General features: G+C 42.8%; 1 protein-coding gene across 2 annotated transcripts; it reads left to right on the top strand.

The window, feature by feature from the left end:
* The first annotated feature begins 41 nt into the window (after window positions 1–41).
* hephl1b (hephaestin-like 1b) lies at window positions 42–15898 on the top strand. 2 transcript variants are annotated; one of them, XM_053440782.1, is made up of 21 exons: window positions 42–385; window positions 2848–3092; window positions 4642–4854; window positions 5542–5733; window positions 5854–6108; window positions 6598–6766; window positions 7613–7746; window positions 7865–7996; window positions 10151–10356; window positions 10868–11012; window positions 11137–11349; window positions 11886–12108; window positions 12412–12551; window positions 12635–12760; window positions 12855–12961; window positions 13094–13328; window positions 13764–13903; window positions 14594–14747; window positions 15035–15049; window positions 15235–15249; window positions 15478–15898. In XM_053440782.1, exons 1-21 carry the CDS (start codon window positions 204–206, stop codon window positions 15555–15557), a joined length of 3321 nt encoding a protein of 1106 aa, XP_053296757.1. In that variant the 5' UTR covers window positions 42–203; the 3' UTR covers window positions 15558–15898. The 2 variants fall into 2 exon arrangements, with proteins under 2 accessions (XP_053296757.1, XP_053296756.1); XM_053440781.1 differs by lacking the exon at window positions 15035–15049 and having other exon boundaries at window positions 15183–15249.

The following is a 15898-nucleotide window of genomic DNA, read 5'->3' on the forward strand; positions in this document are numbered from 1 at the left end:
AGGAGGAGGAGGAGGTGCTCACTCCTGCTGAATAGGCCAACTGTTTCCCCCCTTTGCGCACTTTCATAAGAACTGAAGCAGCAGCAGCAGCAGCAGTGAGAGTGACTGTGTGCGTACATGGAGGAGACACTGGTGCTCTCCACTTCCCCGACCGTCTGCACAGCTCTGCCGCGGGACCAGTAAGAGGAGCGACCCTCTGCACCATGGCCCAGACTTTGAGGCTGTTTGCGGGTTGTTTGTTGTTGATGTTGTCGCTCCTGTCCACCGGGGCGGGAGGGACGAACAGCCGGGACAGAGTTTACTATGTGGGGATCATTGAGGAAGCGTGGGACTATGCTCCAAGTGGCAAAAATCTGCTCAACGGGGAACCGGTCGGAAATGACGAGTGAGTTGTGATACACTGATATGACGTTGATTCTATTGTTCAGATTCAGGGTCCAGAATAAAATACAATCAAAGGCACTAAAAAGATTTAAATAGTCATATGTTTGATTGATTGATTGATTTAGATTTATATATTTTGTCATGCTATGCATCATATAATAGTATATACTGTACCATAGGCTACTATATACTATATGATACAATACCATATTATAGCCTACTGTACTGCTGGATATTCAACTGCATTATACTACTATGCTATACTACACTCAATATTAATACTAAATTTGTAATCCTCCAACATCGGTTTAGCAGAACATTTCTGTATTTAAACATGTAATAGTCTTAATCTTATGGTTAATACAGAAGAAAATGTGATTCATTATTATTGACTTGCTCAATATTCACTAACACCGATACCAACGTATCCACAGCTGGGCTTGGTAGTTTGCAGTACTACTATATATTTCATAAAACAGAGATTATTTCATTTTCAGAGTCACTGAGCTGCAAATACATGTACACATGACATTTCTTGGGACAGATTGGAAAGTAAATAATCCTGCAGCGAAAAACATTTCACTAACACTACATCATCTCAATCTCTTGTGTAGTAGTCTCATAGCATCAGTGTTAGCAACTTAAAGTTTCTCTATAATCTTGCTTTTTTTGTGTCAAGTAATTTAATTTTTGTTATCGTCTACTCATTTAATCATACACATTAAATTGACATGTGTGGTGTTGATATTACTGACACAACTGAAGTGATGTAAGTGCTGAAAGATCCCCACTATTAACAGAAAGATTACAATAAGTTTTAAATGGAAAAGTTCTGCACTCAGTCGTGTTGTCTAGACTTCACAGGGGATTGTTGGGTGCGTAACTGACCGTCTGACATTTACAGAGGATGGTGACTAACAGCAAATGTCTGCTCTCCGTCCTGCGATCAGCAGCTAGATAAACCAGGGCCACGCAAAACATCTGCTTCCCATATAAATCAGAGAAAAGTATTCATCAGGCACCTCAATACTGTTATGTTTTACAAAGTAGCTGCATCAGCAGAAAGATGTAAAAGGGTGCAAAGTCTGGACTTTGTGAGGATTTTCTGAATGCCTCCAACCTGGTGATTAGGAACGTTTAATGTACTTTGCCTTTAAGTTTTAGATGGAACGCTGAGCCCGGAAATAATACTATTAACGTGGCCGGCAGCTGTGTTCCTCCGGGCTGTAAATCACATATAGCCCGTGTTGTCATTTGGATTTCAGATGGTAGATTAAGGGATGTTTTTTTGTTGTTTTCATAATTATCACTAGATTAAAAGACTCTCGGAACACTATGGAAAACACACAGCATAACGCACTGCTTTGATTTTCCTGCAATTTAATGTACATTATTGGATTCAGATGGAAAATGTAATTTGTAAAGAGGAGATGACAAGGCATCTTTTCACGGACCTGACAAACACGTGGACTACAGCCCTCTTTCACTCTGAATCATGATTATGCGAATCCTGCTTTGATTATTCCAGTTTGCCTCCTCTTCTTAGAAAGAACACTTTGAAGCAACATAAGCTTTACATCCTTAGGTAATGCTGGAGTTTTCCTGACTCACTCCTGTGAGGAAGGGTGGTTGATCATGAGCACACAATTTCTCAGACCAGGGGCTTAGTAAAACCCCCTTTTAGATTGTCAGCAAACAACGACCCATGCATGGATCGGCTTAACATTATGGCTTCCACCCTTGTTGTCTTGACTGTGTGCTGGATATGCAGTAGCAAAAGTGTGTCTGCCGCAGCTCTTGTAACATGTCCTTAACTACAACAAACATGTAATCACAATAGTGACAAGTCCAGTGGTTGGAGAGATACAATTTGTTCTTCAGGATTATAGTGTGAAGAGCTTTGTGACCTGCTCATGTGTGGTTTGAATTTCCATTAGTTATGGACAAAGACAGTAAAGAATTCAAAAGATAAAATAGAATTTAATAGAGCTCAGAAAGCTCAGTGCTCCACAGTGGTATCAAACATTTTGCTATATTTATTCTTCACTACTTTTTATACAGGTAATTGTTTGTTTTTTTATTAAATAATTACAGTTGAATAGTTGGTCACAGGGATGCAGTTTTTATCTTGACACAAAGTGAGCATTTGCCTTGCTCTGACGCTGTATGCATATATAATCTAGCCCTAATGGATGTTGTTTTTCTCCCTGTGCTTTAACATTCCTTATAAAAATCTGTGCTTGTTGCAATAACATATATCATGACATACATAGACAGTGAGATAGAAGTGTGTGTCATTTTGCAACCTGTTTTGAGAATATTCTATAATACTTTAAGATGTGCAAACACAAACAGGATTAGTTGTCATCTCTTTCTCATCCACTTCCTGAACACCCTCCTCTGTGTGTGAATCCCCTGCTGTGTTTGGTCTGTATCACCCATGTTTTTCTGTCTCGATCTCAGGCATGCGGCTGTGTTCCTGGAAAAAGGACCCCACCGAATGGGCAGCGTTTATAAGAAGGCCATGTTCCGGCAGTACACGGACGCCACATACAGCACACAGGCTCCCCGGCCTGAGTGGTTGGGCTTCCTGGGGCCAATCCTGCGCGCGGAGGTCGATGACGTTATCACGATCCACCTGAAGAACTTTGCATCCAGGGGCTATTCCATGCATCCCCATGGAGTCTTCTATGATAAGAAATCAGAGGGTAGAGTGTTACACAATATAATACAGTACATGTGATCATAGAAATGTACATATTGTATTTACAAACAGAAAGACACTAAATTAATAAGTTATGCTTTACATTTCATATATGGTCAATTTTACATCAGCCAAGGAGGTTATGTTTTTGTCTGTGTTTATTTGTCTGTTAGTTAGGAGGACCAGAAATACTCCCTGATGGATTACCATGAAACGTGAAGGGTGTAGTGGGTCAGGAAAGAAGCCATCACATTTCGGTGCAGACCGAGTATCAGGGGGCAGAGCCAGGATTTTTTAACATTGTAAAATAGGGCGTTTGTTGACAATTTCACCAATTCACCAAAGAATAATTCATGGATCTTGTTATAATAAAGGATGCATATTTAGGGGACTGCTATCTATGAGTGTGGGACATTTGGTGTAGATCCAAATGCTGTAAAGATACAGATCTAGTGAATTGAAATATGGTTTCATAAGGCAACTGTTGGGCCTTGGCAGAGCCCTTGGTTTCAATAAAATAATGCAATATGTGAGCCATTGTCAAGAGATTTACCTTTATGGTCTTCAGAGTTATGGCAACCCTTTAGACATTGGGACAATTTGACCAAACAGACTCTGCTCCACAAAATCTGTGCCTTTGTTTAATGCTGGTACGTAAATATGGCATGTTAGCATGTTTTCCTCTGCTCCAGTGACAATCCTGTCTCTAATAAGACAAGACCCTGAGAGGCAGAAAAGAAAATGGATAAGTCCAATGTGAGACATACTTTAAGAGCCCTGTGTGAGAATGCAGTAAGTGACATGGCAACTGCTATAACTCAGTGACCTACATGGAAGATGTGGCCTCTTGTCAAAACGTCTCTCAAGTGTTCTGACCTTTCCAGCTCCTTGTTATGTAACAAAGCCCCCATCCCCCACCTATGTAAGAATATCCATCCTGGTTCCAGAATTTCAAAAGTCCTTCAAGAAAACAGAAGTGAAAGTAAAATTTGGTGTTTTCCTCTTTCAACAGAATGGGGGCTGGAGCCTGTGGTGCATCAGTCTGTCTATATGGCACACAAGCTCAGATAAACTGTAACTATCAGCTGCTGAGTCAAATAGTTTTAATAAACAGCACCTTGCACAAGAAGGGAGAGAGTTGTGGGCCTATTGACTCAAGGGGGCAGTGGGGACGACACACATAAAACTTTGAAATCAGATAAGTGTCCTTAATTATTACTCATCACGAGTGCGTATGTGGACAGAGGTCGGTGTCCCCATGACTAAGACTGAGGTGTTTATGTGTATATGGATCACACACACGTGGAGGCTGTAAGCTTAGCAGAGATAGAGAAGAAGTAGATATGAACATGATTTGTAAACCTAAACAACTGAAGTATATAATATTTGTTTCAGGCATATTGTTTTCTAAATTCTTCCATATCACGTTTTAAACCCTAACCCTTACCATTTAGATGTGGCTCTATGGACATAACAATTAAATCAGAGCGGCAGGCAGAGCTGCTCTCTAAACAGAAAAATCTCAACATAAACATCTTGTATTTTCCCACCAGGGGCGCTCTATCCAGATGGGACGTCAAGCAGGTTGAAGGAGGATGACTCCGTTCCCCCACAGGGCAGCTACACCTACCGCTGGGAGGTCAGGCCAGAATTTGCCCCCACGGATGATGATGCTAACTGCCTGACCTGGGTCTACCACTCTCACGTAGACGCTCCTAAGGACATTGCCTCTGGACTTATCGGGGCTCTGCTCACCTGCAAAAAAGGTATGAAGATATGTGATCACAAGCTATTTAACATAATTTTTTACCTCAGAAGAAGGATTTCGGTTTTCCTGAGACATAGTTACAGCGACCAAGGGCCTTTTTGAACCTGTCTAAAACAAAGATGTTGGGAAACCAGAGGCGAGGAAAATGAAAATGTGCCTCTATCAGTGTTTGGCTATATTGATATAAATGCTATGATGCTATTTTGCTACATCTATGACCCAGTTCTGAGCTTATATTAACATCCATCCTGAGTTATCCCATCCCAAATCTTCGGTGTTATTTTAGGTAAAGCTCTAAACACATTCAAATCCGTACTGAGATCCGATCATTAAAACCACATCAAGAGGTTCTCTGCGACACATGTGGCCACATTCTCCTCACTGTGCGAACACAAATGCATCTGGACCCACTACAGGGACCATATGTGGATTTGTTTGTAGCCTACGCCACAATATGAAGATTGATTCAGCCCCTCCTGACTCCTCTCTCTCTCTTGCTCGTTCGCCCGTGCCGTTAGTGATTATTCTCATATAGAGAAGGGAAGTGAGATCTGTTCACAAGTGATCACAGGAATCATGTTTAGGACACTTTTTAGAGCCAGGTGTAAACACATGTACTTAAAGCTGAGCACTTGAACACCAAGTCTGCACAAGACCTATGTTTCATGTTTTCGTATGAGCGCAGGAACCTTGAAGGAGACAAAGCCCGAATCCGTCACTGACTCAGCCCGCAATGATGTGGACCAGGACGTCTTCCTGATGTTCAACATAGTGGACGAGAACCTGAGCTGGTACCTGGAGGAAAACGTTAACAGCCTCTCAGATCCAGATGGATTCATAGAGGACGAAGACTTCCATGAGTCAAACCTGATGCACGGTGTGTCTTTCTAATATGATGGCAAACCTCATTTTCACTCATTTCTTCAACATATGCTATAAAAGGAGGTCTCTTTGTCCTTTCCTCTGACCTCGCTCTGTTGGTTTCTCTGTGTTACAGCCATTAACGGCTACATGTTTGGTAACTTGCCCGGGATCAAATTGTGCCAGGACCGTGCAGTAGCCTGGCATTTGTTCGGCATGGGCAACGAAGTTGACATTCACACAGCCTTTTTCCATGGGAACACATTGCTCGACCGTGGCCACCGCACAGACGTCATCAGCCTGTTCCCCGCCACGTTTGCTACCGCTGAAATGGTCCCGAGAGCGAGAGGGAAGTGGCTGCTGACCTGCCAGGTTAATGACCACCTGCAGGGTAGGGCTCCTGACCTTTCACCTCTTTGCACAGAGACTTACTGAGTTGCTGACATGGGGAGAATGCGTTTTTGTGAGGTATAGTCAAGGCCATTATGTCAATTTGTGATTTAACGAGTCTTAAAGCTAGTATTTCAAAAGACGCCAGGAACAAAGTCTATCAATCAACGACATGAATGAGTTTTATTTGCTATGAACATACTATGAATAACTGTCATAGAATTCCTTTGTATCATTCCAGGCTTTATATAATGTTTAGTCTTATTCCTGTGCTGTTCAAAGAAAGTGTTATTTACCCTCCAAACCACACCTCTGGTAGTTTGAGCATATTTCAGATCTTGACCTCTCTTTAATATGACGACAGCTATAAGATAAGGGCGTTGACAGTGTAAACTGAACCTTGGAGTATTTATGATTGATGTATCATAAATCTGAATCTCCAGAGTTGGTCTATGTAATATTTTTGTGCACGTCTCTTCACCTGTTGCAGCCGGGATGCAAGCCTTTTATGAAGTGAGTTCATGTGGCAGTGAGGCCATCACTGCAGCGCCGGGCGGCACTGTGAGGAATTTCTACCTGGCAGCAGAAAAGCTCCTGTGGAGCTATGCTCCCTCTGAAAAGGACCTGATCAACAACGTGTCCCTCACCGAGGCTGACAGGTAGGCAGACGTGAGCAACACACTGGACTGGAGAGTTCAACCTACTGTAATTAATGATAACACACATGGTCCCTGCTGAGTAAGGGGTGAATCATTATCCAACCGAATGCACACAGTGATCCATGCCAGTTTTCTCCACACTATTTAGATTAACGGGGGCCACATCCGTGCTTGTTTTATTGCCTCAACTGGTCCGTTCATCACAGTCAGTCCGCCTAACATCTAGTCCTAAACCACTTCTATGATGCAAATCACTTTACAGCTGTAATTAAACTATAACATGTTTCAAAGCACCTAATGTGGAATGACCTATGTGCTTTACAGCCATCAGCTGCATATATCATTAGAGCAGAAGTCTGAGATTTCACAGATGGATGGTTTTGCATGTAGAAAGAACAAGTGCGATAGTTTGGGAGAGGGCTTTATGCACACATTCCTTACATCAGCATTTCTGCAGACTTCATCACAGAGAATTCACCAAGTTTCCCAGCATTGTGACGGTGATAAACAAACAGGACAAAGACAGGAAGTTAAAAGAAGTAAGGGGCATGTAAGGTAAGAACTACAAAGCAAAACAGGAAATGATAAGTTAGAAGCCCAAAGAATCAAAATGCGAATCCAAGCCAAGTCTAAATAGAGACCATCAAAAAGTCATTCTAAAGTCAGGGGAGTATCCTATCACACTGTTGTTTATGTTACTGTTCTCTAACCTAACACCGTGAAACCCTCTCTGACTGGAGACATGTTTATTCTGTTCAGTTCCACTGTCACGCTGCTGATTCATCCAGACCAAACATTGATCTCTACCTCTTCTCTGTCTCCCCCACTCCCCTGCTTCTCTCTTAGTGCATCAGAGATGTTTTTTGGCAGAGACGGTGGGAGGATCGGGGGTCAATACGTGAAGGTGATCTACAAGGAGTACACAGACAATACCTTCACCGTTGCAAAATCACCTGATCCTGGACATTTAGGAATCCTTGGTAAGACGTTCCAGATTTGGTAAAAACAGATCTCTGCTCGTCTTATGCCTTTGTCCTCTCTCTCTCTCTATCAACTGTCTCGTCCGGTTCCACTAATCTGTTTGTTCAATTTGTCCAGGTCCGGTCCTGAGGGCAGAGGAAGGAGACACTATCAGAGTGACGTTCATGAACAAGGCTGATAGAAATTACAGCATCCAGCCTCACGGCGTGCACTATGACAAACTCTCCCAGGGAACCAGCTATGAGGACGGTGAGGAGGGAGCCACAGATTCTTATTTCTCAACCAAGAAACTCTGATATAACTTTTAGACATCAGGACTCAAATTGAGTGAAAACCAGGGGAGTGGATCAATAAATATGATGCTGCAGCCGATAATTGAAAAGTTCAGATATTAGGAACTGAATACTACTTTAAGACTGGATTATATTTCCCTTTCTCTGCCTCTAATAAGGGCTCGACTAATACTTGTATGAACCAAAAACTCCAAAAGACTAAAAAAAATTGTAATTCACAAGCTGTATTGCATTGAAATATGTTTGAATTTCAGAATACCACTAATTGACTGATGAAAACTGTTGCCAGGCTCTATTTGTAGACACAAACTTTGATTTCGACACCAACTGGCGCCTTAATTTGACTTTGTTTTTATAGTTAATTGTAGCAGTGATATAGCTCTCATTGGTTTTAGGCAAGCCGAATACATTCAGATCCATCGCACCTTTTTTCTCTGTGCAAGTTTTATTGGTTATATCGTTTTTTTGTTTGCTGTATGACCACAATCACGGACGTAATTTGGGGGGGGGACACAGGGGACATGTCCCCTGCGCTTTTTCAAAAGGCCGTTCTGGTCCCCTGCAGTTTTCACCGTCCGGAAACCATGTTACGCTATGGTAAACAGAGACTCTTCAGGCACTAGGACCAAGCGGAAACGGCCGCTCGAGCTGAAGCCAGTTTGCTTTCGTTTAGAACTACCCACAAGCTCCTCCATTGGCTCTGCATTCCTTGTGTGATTGGCCGTCCCCGCTGTCACTCCATCAGGTTATAAACAGCACCAGGACGCACACCGGTCTGCCAGTTGGGGAGGAGGCCGTGTTAATCTTCCGCTGTAAGTTGGGCGTTTGTTTTGCCTGGGCCACGTCAGCTGGAAGGATTGTAATATCAGAGGTTTCATTTACATTAACGTTTGAATCGGTGTGTGTGTGTTTGGTAATTAGGCGCAGCCAGGATGTTTAAAAAAAGAAAAGTGGACATAAGAGACTTCTTTCAAAGTCAAAGTGTAAGTTACTCAAAGAAATGCGTTACACCATCCTGCGACACCTTCACTGGCTCCCAATAGAGCAGCACGTCCACTTCAAGATCCTCCTCATCAATTACAAAGCTCTCAGTAATCTTGTAAAGTGTATTTGAGTTTTATTGAAAGTGCTGATAAATAAAATGTATTGTTAAAAAAAGGCGCGAAAATTTCTGGAGGAAAGCAGAGGTACCAGTTTCTATCAATCGCTCTAAAAAACCCATTTCCTAACTTTAGCCACATAAAATATATATGCAGACATTCAGGAAGAGCTCAGGATGCTCACAGTGAAGCCGGTTCAATGATAGGAACTAACTACAGTTTGGCCAAAAATGCTTCGGTTTCAGTGGTTTGTCTCTCAGCGGTGTCAAATGTCACAGGAGCCGCTGCGGGTGACTGCTCTGCTCTGATTGGTGGGCTCCACCAGGCCCTGACAATTTCTTTAGAAATGTTCTAGTTGTTGTTATTATTATTATAAATATACACCCTTTCACACCTTAATTGCCACGATCATCCTGTAAGGCTTAACAAGACGAGAAACTACTATAACTGCCTAAAATGACAGTGGTTCTGTGTTACATTAATTTTAAATAAATTTGATCACTTGACTACTTACACTGAATTATGGACATTTTATTCAATTTCTCCCCACCTGTGATATTCCTGCCAGTTTGACCTGCCCACCACTGGGTAGTGCTATGTAAATGAGGTCTGTTTACCATATATTCCAAAAATAAGTGTAAAATTGGTGCTACTGAGATGGAGTGAAGTTGACTAACAAGGTGAAACACAGAATTGGGTGATAATGTTTTGCTACATGCTTTACAACCAGACAAACCAAAAAAGGGAACAGTAAACTTAAAAGTAGCAACAGAAAACTAGAAGAACTACTAGAAAACACAGTGAACTGAAGAGTTTTATAAAAAATATTTGTGTCCCCCCCACCTCTGAAATCAAAGTTTCGTCACTGACCACAATACAAACTTAATGCTCTCTTAAAGAACCAAGGTCACTGGTAAGGTCAGCAGCATCTTTGATTCATACCTGTGGGGATTAACAAATGACTGAAGTGATACCAGGTCGGATAATCGCAGGACTTTGTTATACTGCAGGTGTTGACAAGCCCGGCTCCCACGTTGGCCCAGGCGAGCGCTTCGTCTACACCTGGCAGGTCCTCGAGGGTCCGTCTCCATCTGACTCCCTCTGTATCCCCTACCTCTACTACTCCGGCACTGATCCCGCAGAGGACACCAACTCTGGGCTCGTGGGACCTCTGCTCGTGTGTAAGAGAGGAGCGCTGACGGAGAATGGAACCCGGGTGCGTATTTATTTTCCTTTTAACAAAATATCCAATGCAGAGAATGAAATCCCTTATTTAAATAATCTTCAACCCACAACTGTTTGCTTTTAATTGTTTTATTGAATCATGGATTGACAAGGATTGATTAATGGACAAATTGTTACAGCGCAACTCAAATAGAATGAGATTAAATAAAACTTCAATCATCGTTGTCAGGCGATTTGTATGGTGGCCCTGAAGTGCCTCCTTCAAACACGAAGGTAAAACACAAAAGGCGACAACAAATCACCAAACACGTTTTTGGCAGCATTTCTTTCCTTTTAAAAACATAGACAGTGTAACCGGCACGACAAAGGCCCTTTGTGCTATTCTTAATTGTTGTTTTATGATTTGACCGTTGTCTTACACTTCATGTTCAAAGATGCGTTTAAGAGTCTAAAACCTCTTAATGCGTTTTTTGCTTTCATGCTGTTACCTGCAGCTGCGGCAGTGTCCTTATTGTCAGCTCTGTTTGTGTGTTGCTTCATAGAAAGATGTGGACAAGGAGTTCTTCCTGCTCTTCTCTGTCATGGATGAAAACATGAGCTGGTACTTGGAGGAGAATATTAAAAAATTTGTCAGCAAAGGGTCAAATAAAGATGATGAGGACTTCAACGAGAGCAATATGATGCACGGTAGTAGTTGTATCTCATTTAAATAGTTGTTATAGCCGCTCTCATACCATTTGTACAATAATTTCAGTACAGTTCCTACTTTTGATGTGTGTTGTCCTGATTAAATCTTCTCGATCACTTAAAGCTGTGAACGGACGCATGTACGGGAACCTTGCGGGGCTCGAGATGTGCGCCGGGGACAGAGTTTGGTGGTACACCTTCGGCCTGGGAACAGAGGTGGACATCCATGGTGTTTATTTTGAAGGGAACACCTTCACCAAGCAGAGCACAACCCGTGACACTGTCAGCGTGTTCCCTCACACCACTGCCAGTGTCTCCATGCAGCCCAACACCCCTGGTCAGTCGTGTTACTCTTCACATTCAGTCAAAGCTCATTTCCTCCTTCATATGCCATGTGTCCTCTCACCGCCACACCAAACCCAACACTTAACAACGGGAATCATCAATAACCACTATGCAAACAGTTCAAAGCTTTCCGTTGGATTTATGGGATTTATGGGATGTTTGTTGGCTGCTTGGGTTAGTGGAATGTTCTTTCTCCCATTTGAATGACGTCTGCTCTCGAAAAACCTCAAAAACAAATCAGAAATCAGAAACAGCATACACATAATTGTGCATGCTGTAATATGTAAACTAGTCAACTATGCTGACTGTTAGAGTAGTCTTTAAAAAAAAAAAATCCTGCCTTTAATTAACATTTGTCTTTGTTTTTCCACAAAAAATGAACTAGGTTAAAATGTTCAAAATTGTATCAGCTCCTCCTTTAATTCCGAAAAGAGGCATTATCTGGTCATGTCGTATCGTGTCATTGAAAGCATATTTTTTTTCTTACCTTATCTTACCTTACCTTACCTTCACCTCTTCCATTCCTAGGTGTGTATGAAGTGAGCTGCAGAGTGACTGACCACTACTCAGCTGGCATGAGGCAGCAGTACAGAGTCGACTATTGCCCAAGCCGTCAAGTGAAGCACACCCACACCCACACACAGCCCACTAAGATTGTGGAGTATTTCATCAGTGCTGAAGAAATCGAGTGGGATTACTCACCCGAGAGAACCTGGGAGCTGGAGAAGCACCTGGCCACATCACAGGACAGGTGTGTGTGTGTGTGTGTGTGTGTGTGTGTGTGTGTGTGTGTGTGTGTGTGTGTATGTGTGTGTGTGTGTGTGTGTGTGTGTGTGTGTGTGTGTGTGTGTGTGTGTGTGTGTGTGTGTGTGTGTGTGTGTGTGTGTGTGTGTGTGTGTGTGTGTGTGTGTGTGTGTGTGTGTGTGTGTGTGTGTGTGTGTACGAGCATGATAATTGTAGGATGATGCATTTCAGTGTCAGAGCCGGAGCATGTGATTAGTAGCATGACTTATTACTGTTTGTTAATGGGAGCAAATTGGCACATGTCTCCCAGTCCAGGCAGCGTTTTTGTGGAGAAAGGGCCGAAGAGCATCGGATCACGCTATAAGAAGGTGGTGTACAGAGAATACACAGACGACACTTTCAGGGTTCAGAAGAAACGGCTGCCCAGTCAACAGCACCTGGAAATTATGGGTAAATTCAGCTGCACTCTGTGTTGTTTGGTTGGAAAAGACAGAAAAGGCTGAAGACAACCCGTGTTCTCTCGTCCCCTGTAGGACCATTAATCAAAGCGGAAGTAGGAGAGCAGATCGTGATCTCATTCAAGAACAAGGCCACTCGTGAATACTCGATTGCTGCACATGGAGTCAGAGCCAGTGGCGCGCACATTCCTGTCAAACCTGGTGAGAGTCAAATTTGAATAAAATAAGTTAAGTGTAAAGTTCTCTTACAAAAGTCGGATTGACTTTTCTTTGACCTGTGTTCTCTTGTCTTCAGGTCACATACTCGAGTTGACCTGGGATGTTCCCGTGAGCTCCGGTCCGGGGGTCTCGGATCCTAACTGCATCTCCTACGCCTACTACTCCAAGGTTGATTTCATTAAGGTACATACACTCCTTAGACAATCACAGTCGCATCAGGATTCGCCGGGTTGCTGTTGAAAGGAAGTGTCTCTTCTTTGGGTAAAAGATTTACTACATGTTTGTGACGGAGCAGCTTCCTTTGTTTATGTTCAGGATCTGTACAGTGGTCTGTTGGGGCCTCTGGTGATATGCAGGCCCGGGACTCTGCGGCGTGGCGAGGGACCCGACAGACAGAGGGGTGACGTGGAGAAGGAGTTTGCTCTGCTCTTTATGGTGCATGATGAAAACCAGTCCTGGTACTTGGACGAGAACATCAGGACGTACCTCGGCGTCGACCCGGATACCTTCACGTACGACGATGAATTTGAAGAAAGTAACATGATGCACGGTGAGAGATAAGAAAAGGAGGAGGGGGGGGGGGTAAAGAGTGAAACCATCTAATCTATTATAAACATTTAGATTTATGTATTTCCATGAGAAATCATGAGTGCTGCCCCTATTTGAGACAAAACTAACCTAGCTCGACCCAAACCTCTGTTCTGTGTCCGAATCCAAACCAAATCTGATGTTTTCCTGGATTACAGACATGTGTAGTGTCATAAATTAAATGGATAGCCCAAGCCAACGTGATCTGATTTCAAATCTTTTGTCCGAATCCCGATGGGCTTGGTTCGTGTATCCACACTCCAGTTTGGATTGGTGTCAACATGTAAAAGGACTATCTTTGATACTGGTTTTCCTTTCTGAAAATGTTTAGAGTTTGATTCTCTGTGTGATGATGTGAGTGTGTGTTAATCTCTATAAGTGAATGTGTATATTGAAGGGATCAATGGTAAACTGTACGGTAACCTCCATGGACTGGTGATGAGGCAGGGCCAGAAGGTCGACTGGTATCTACTGGGAATGGGCAATGAAGTGGACATGCACACCGTTCACTTCCACGCTGAGACTTTCACCTACAAGGTAACTTACAACACCAATGGAAAAAGATTGTTAATATTTTCTTTTAATAAAAGCGTGTGAGACAATGTTATTTATACACAAATACCACTGGTTGTATCTTGTAGTGGGGCTGCAACAATGATGATAATGACTTTTACATCACAGTCGTGATTTAGTTGAGTGACTAACTCGCATTGAGGGAGCAGCAAGCCGATTGGCCGATGCAGAGCGGAGTGGACAGGCGGGGGTGTAAGGTTTAACCATGCCCTGGATGTAGACTGGACTGGGCCTGATCCGTTCACAGCACTATACGAATGTACAGTGTCTTGAAGGGGATGTGGGCGGCCGCTGGTAACCAGTGAAGGGAGCGGAGGAGCGGAGTCGTGTGAGTGTAATTAGGTAGGTTGAAGACCAGTCAAGCTGCTCCATTCTGGATGGGTTGCAGAGGTCGGATGGCACTAGAAGGCAGACCAGAACCTTGGTCGCCTTCTGAACAAGAAGGGGGCGTATACTCCTGATGTTGTGCAGCATGTATCTACACAAACGGGTTGTTGTAGCAATGTTGGTTGTAAATGGAGAGTTGTAAATGAAGAGTTGAGTATGGGTGGGGGCAACCACAGTGTGTTTATATCCTCTTTTTTGTTCCCTTATGTTGTACCTTATGCACTGTGTGTGTGTGTGTGTGTGTGTGTGTGTGTGTGTGTTTGTCAGACGGACCGTGTCCACCGTGCAGACGTCTTTGACCTCTTCCCCGGGACTTTCCAGACTGTGGAGATGGTGGCCGGGATCCCAGGGACTTGGTTGCTCCACTGTCATGTGACTGATCACATCCGGGCGGGCATGGAGACCACCATCACCATCGAAGGTGCGTATGTGTGTGTGTGTGTGTGTGTGTGTGTGTGCGTGCGTACGAGTTGACGGTCTGTTTAGGTTCCTAGCAGTATGGGTGGGGGCAACCACAGTGTGTTTATATCCTCTTTTTTGGTCCCTTATGTTGTACCTTATGCACTGTGTGTGTTTGTGTGTGTGTGTGTGTGTGTGTGTGTGTTTGTGTGTGTGTATGTGTGTGTGTGTTTTCATTAAAATGAACAGCAGTTTCTTCTTTTTTTTCAATTTCTCAATTATCTCAATTTATGTATTTTTCTTTTCCAGAAAACTCCTCACATGGTAAGCACCCAAACTCTACATATTATTAATAATTATTGTCACTGCACCACCTAATCTGAAACTTCAGATTAGGTGGTGCATGTGTGTGTGTGCGTGCGTGTGTGTGTGTGTGTGTGTTTATTAAAATGAACAGCAGTTAAAGAGGATTTCTCAATTATCTCAATGTATGTCTTTTTCTTTTCCAGAAAACCACTCACATGGTAAGCACCCAAACTCTACATATTATTTATAATTATTGTCACTGCACCACCTAATCTGAAACTTCATATTATCTAAGGGAATTTAAGACCGTATTTTTATACAATAATATTAAGGGTGATTTTCTTGAAGAAATTCTTATTTTTTTCCGCTGCTTTTAAAAACAAGTGACCCACGGACACCTTGCCTTCTGTCTCTGACTTCCCTCTCAACATGTTTCTGTTCCCCAGCACCAGAATCGAAAGGCTCCATTCAGACGCTGCTGCTCCTGCTCATACTCTGTTTCCTGGCCGTAGGTGAACTGCACTGATGAGAGGACACTGGACTGTGTGTAACCACCATAAAGCACAATTCCAGGGACAGAAATGACTGTTGGTGTGTTTGCTGGAGAATATGAACTCTATGTAAATATCAAACACTGATCAGACCAGTTAAGATTTATCTGCGACTGTCCAATCGTATTCAAAGCTCAGGATCGTTTCATTTGTTAGGACTGAAAGAATTTTTGTAACTTAATACTATTCTGTGGGTTTTTTCTACGTTTTTTTCTGTTTACTGACATGTTGCACTGTGTTTGAGCAAACCCCTGCGATACCAAATATTTTAATACAGTTTTGAATGAGCAATAAACAATATGGTTTTATATGTGTA

Source organism: Pleuronectes platessa, chromosome 15 (assembly GCF_947347685.1).
Source record: "Pleuronectes platessa chromosome 15, fPlePla1.1, whole genome shotgun sequence".
NCBI classification, from domain to species: Eukaryota; Metazoa; Chordata; class Actinopteri; order Pleuronectiformes; family Pleuronectidae; genus Pleuronectes; species Pleuronectes platessa.

Excerpts from the sequence above, each read along its gene's own strand:
- hephl1b (XM_053440781.1), top strand. The coding sequence starts at position 204 with ATGGCCCAGACTTTGAGGCTGTTTGCGGGTTGTTTGTTGTTGATGTTG. Across the intron at positions 386-2,847 it reads GAACCGGTCGGAAATGACGA|GCATGCGGCTGTGTTCCTGG; the intron begins GTGAGTTGTGAT and ends TCTCGATCTCAG. Across the intron at positions 7,747-7,864 it reads TGGACATTTAGGAATCCTTG|GTCCGGTCCTGAGGGCAGAG; the intron begins GTAAGACGTTCC and ends CAATTTGTCCAG.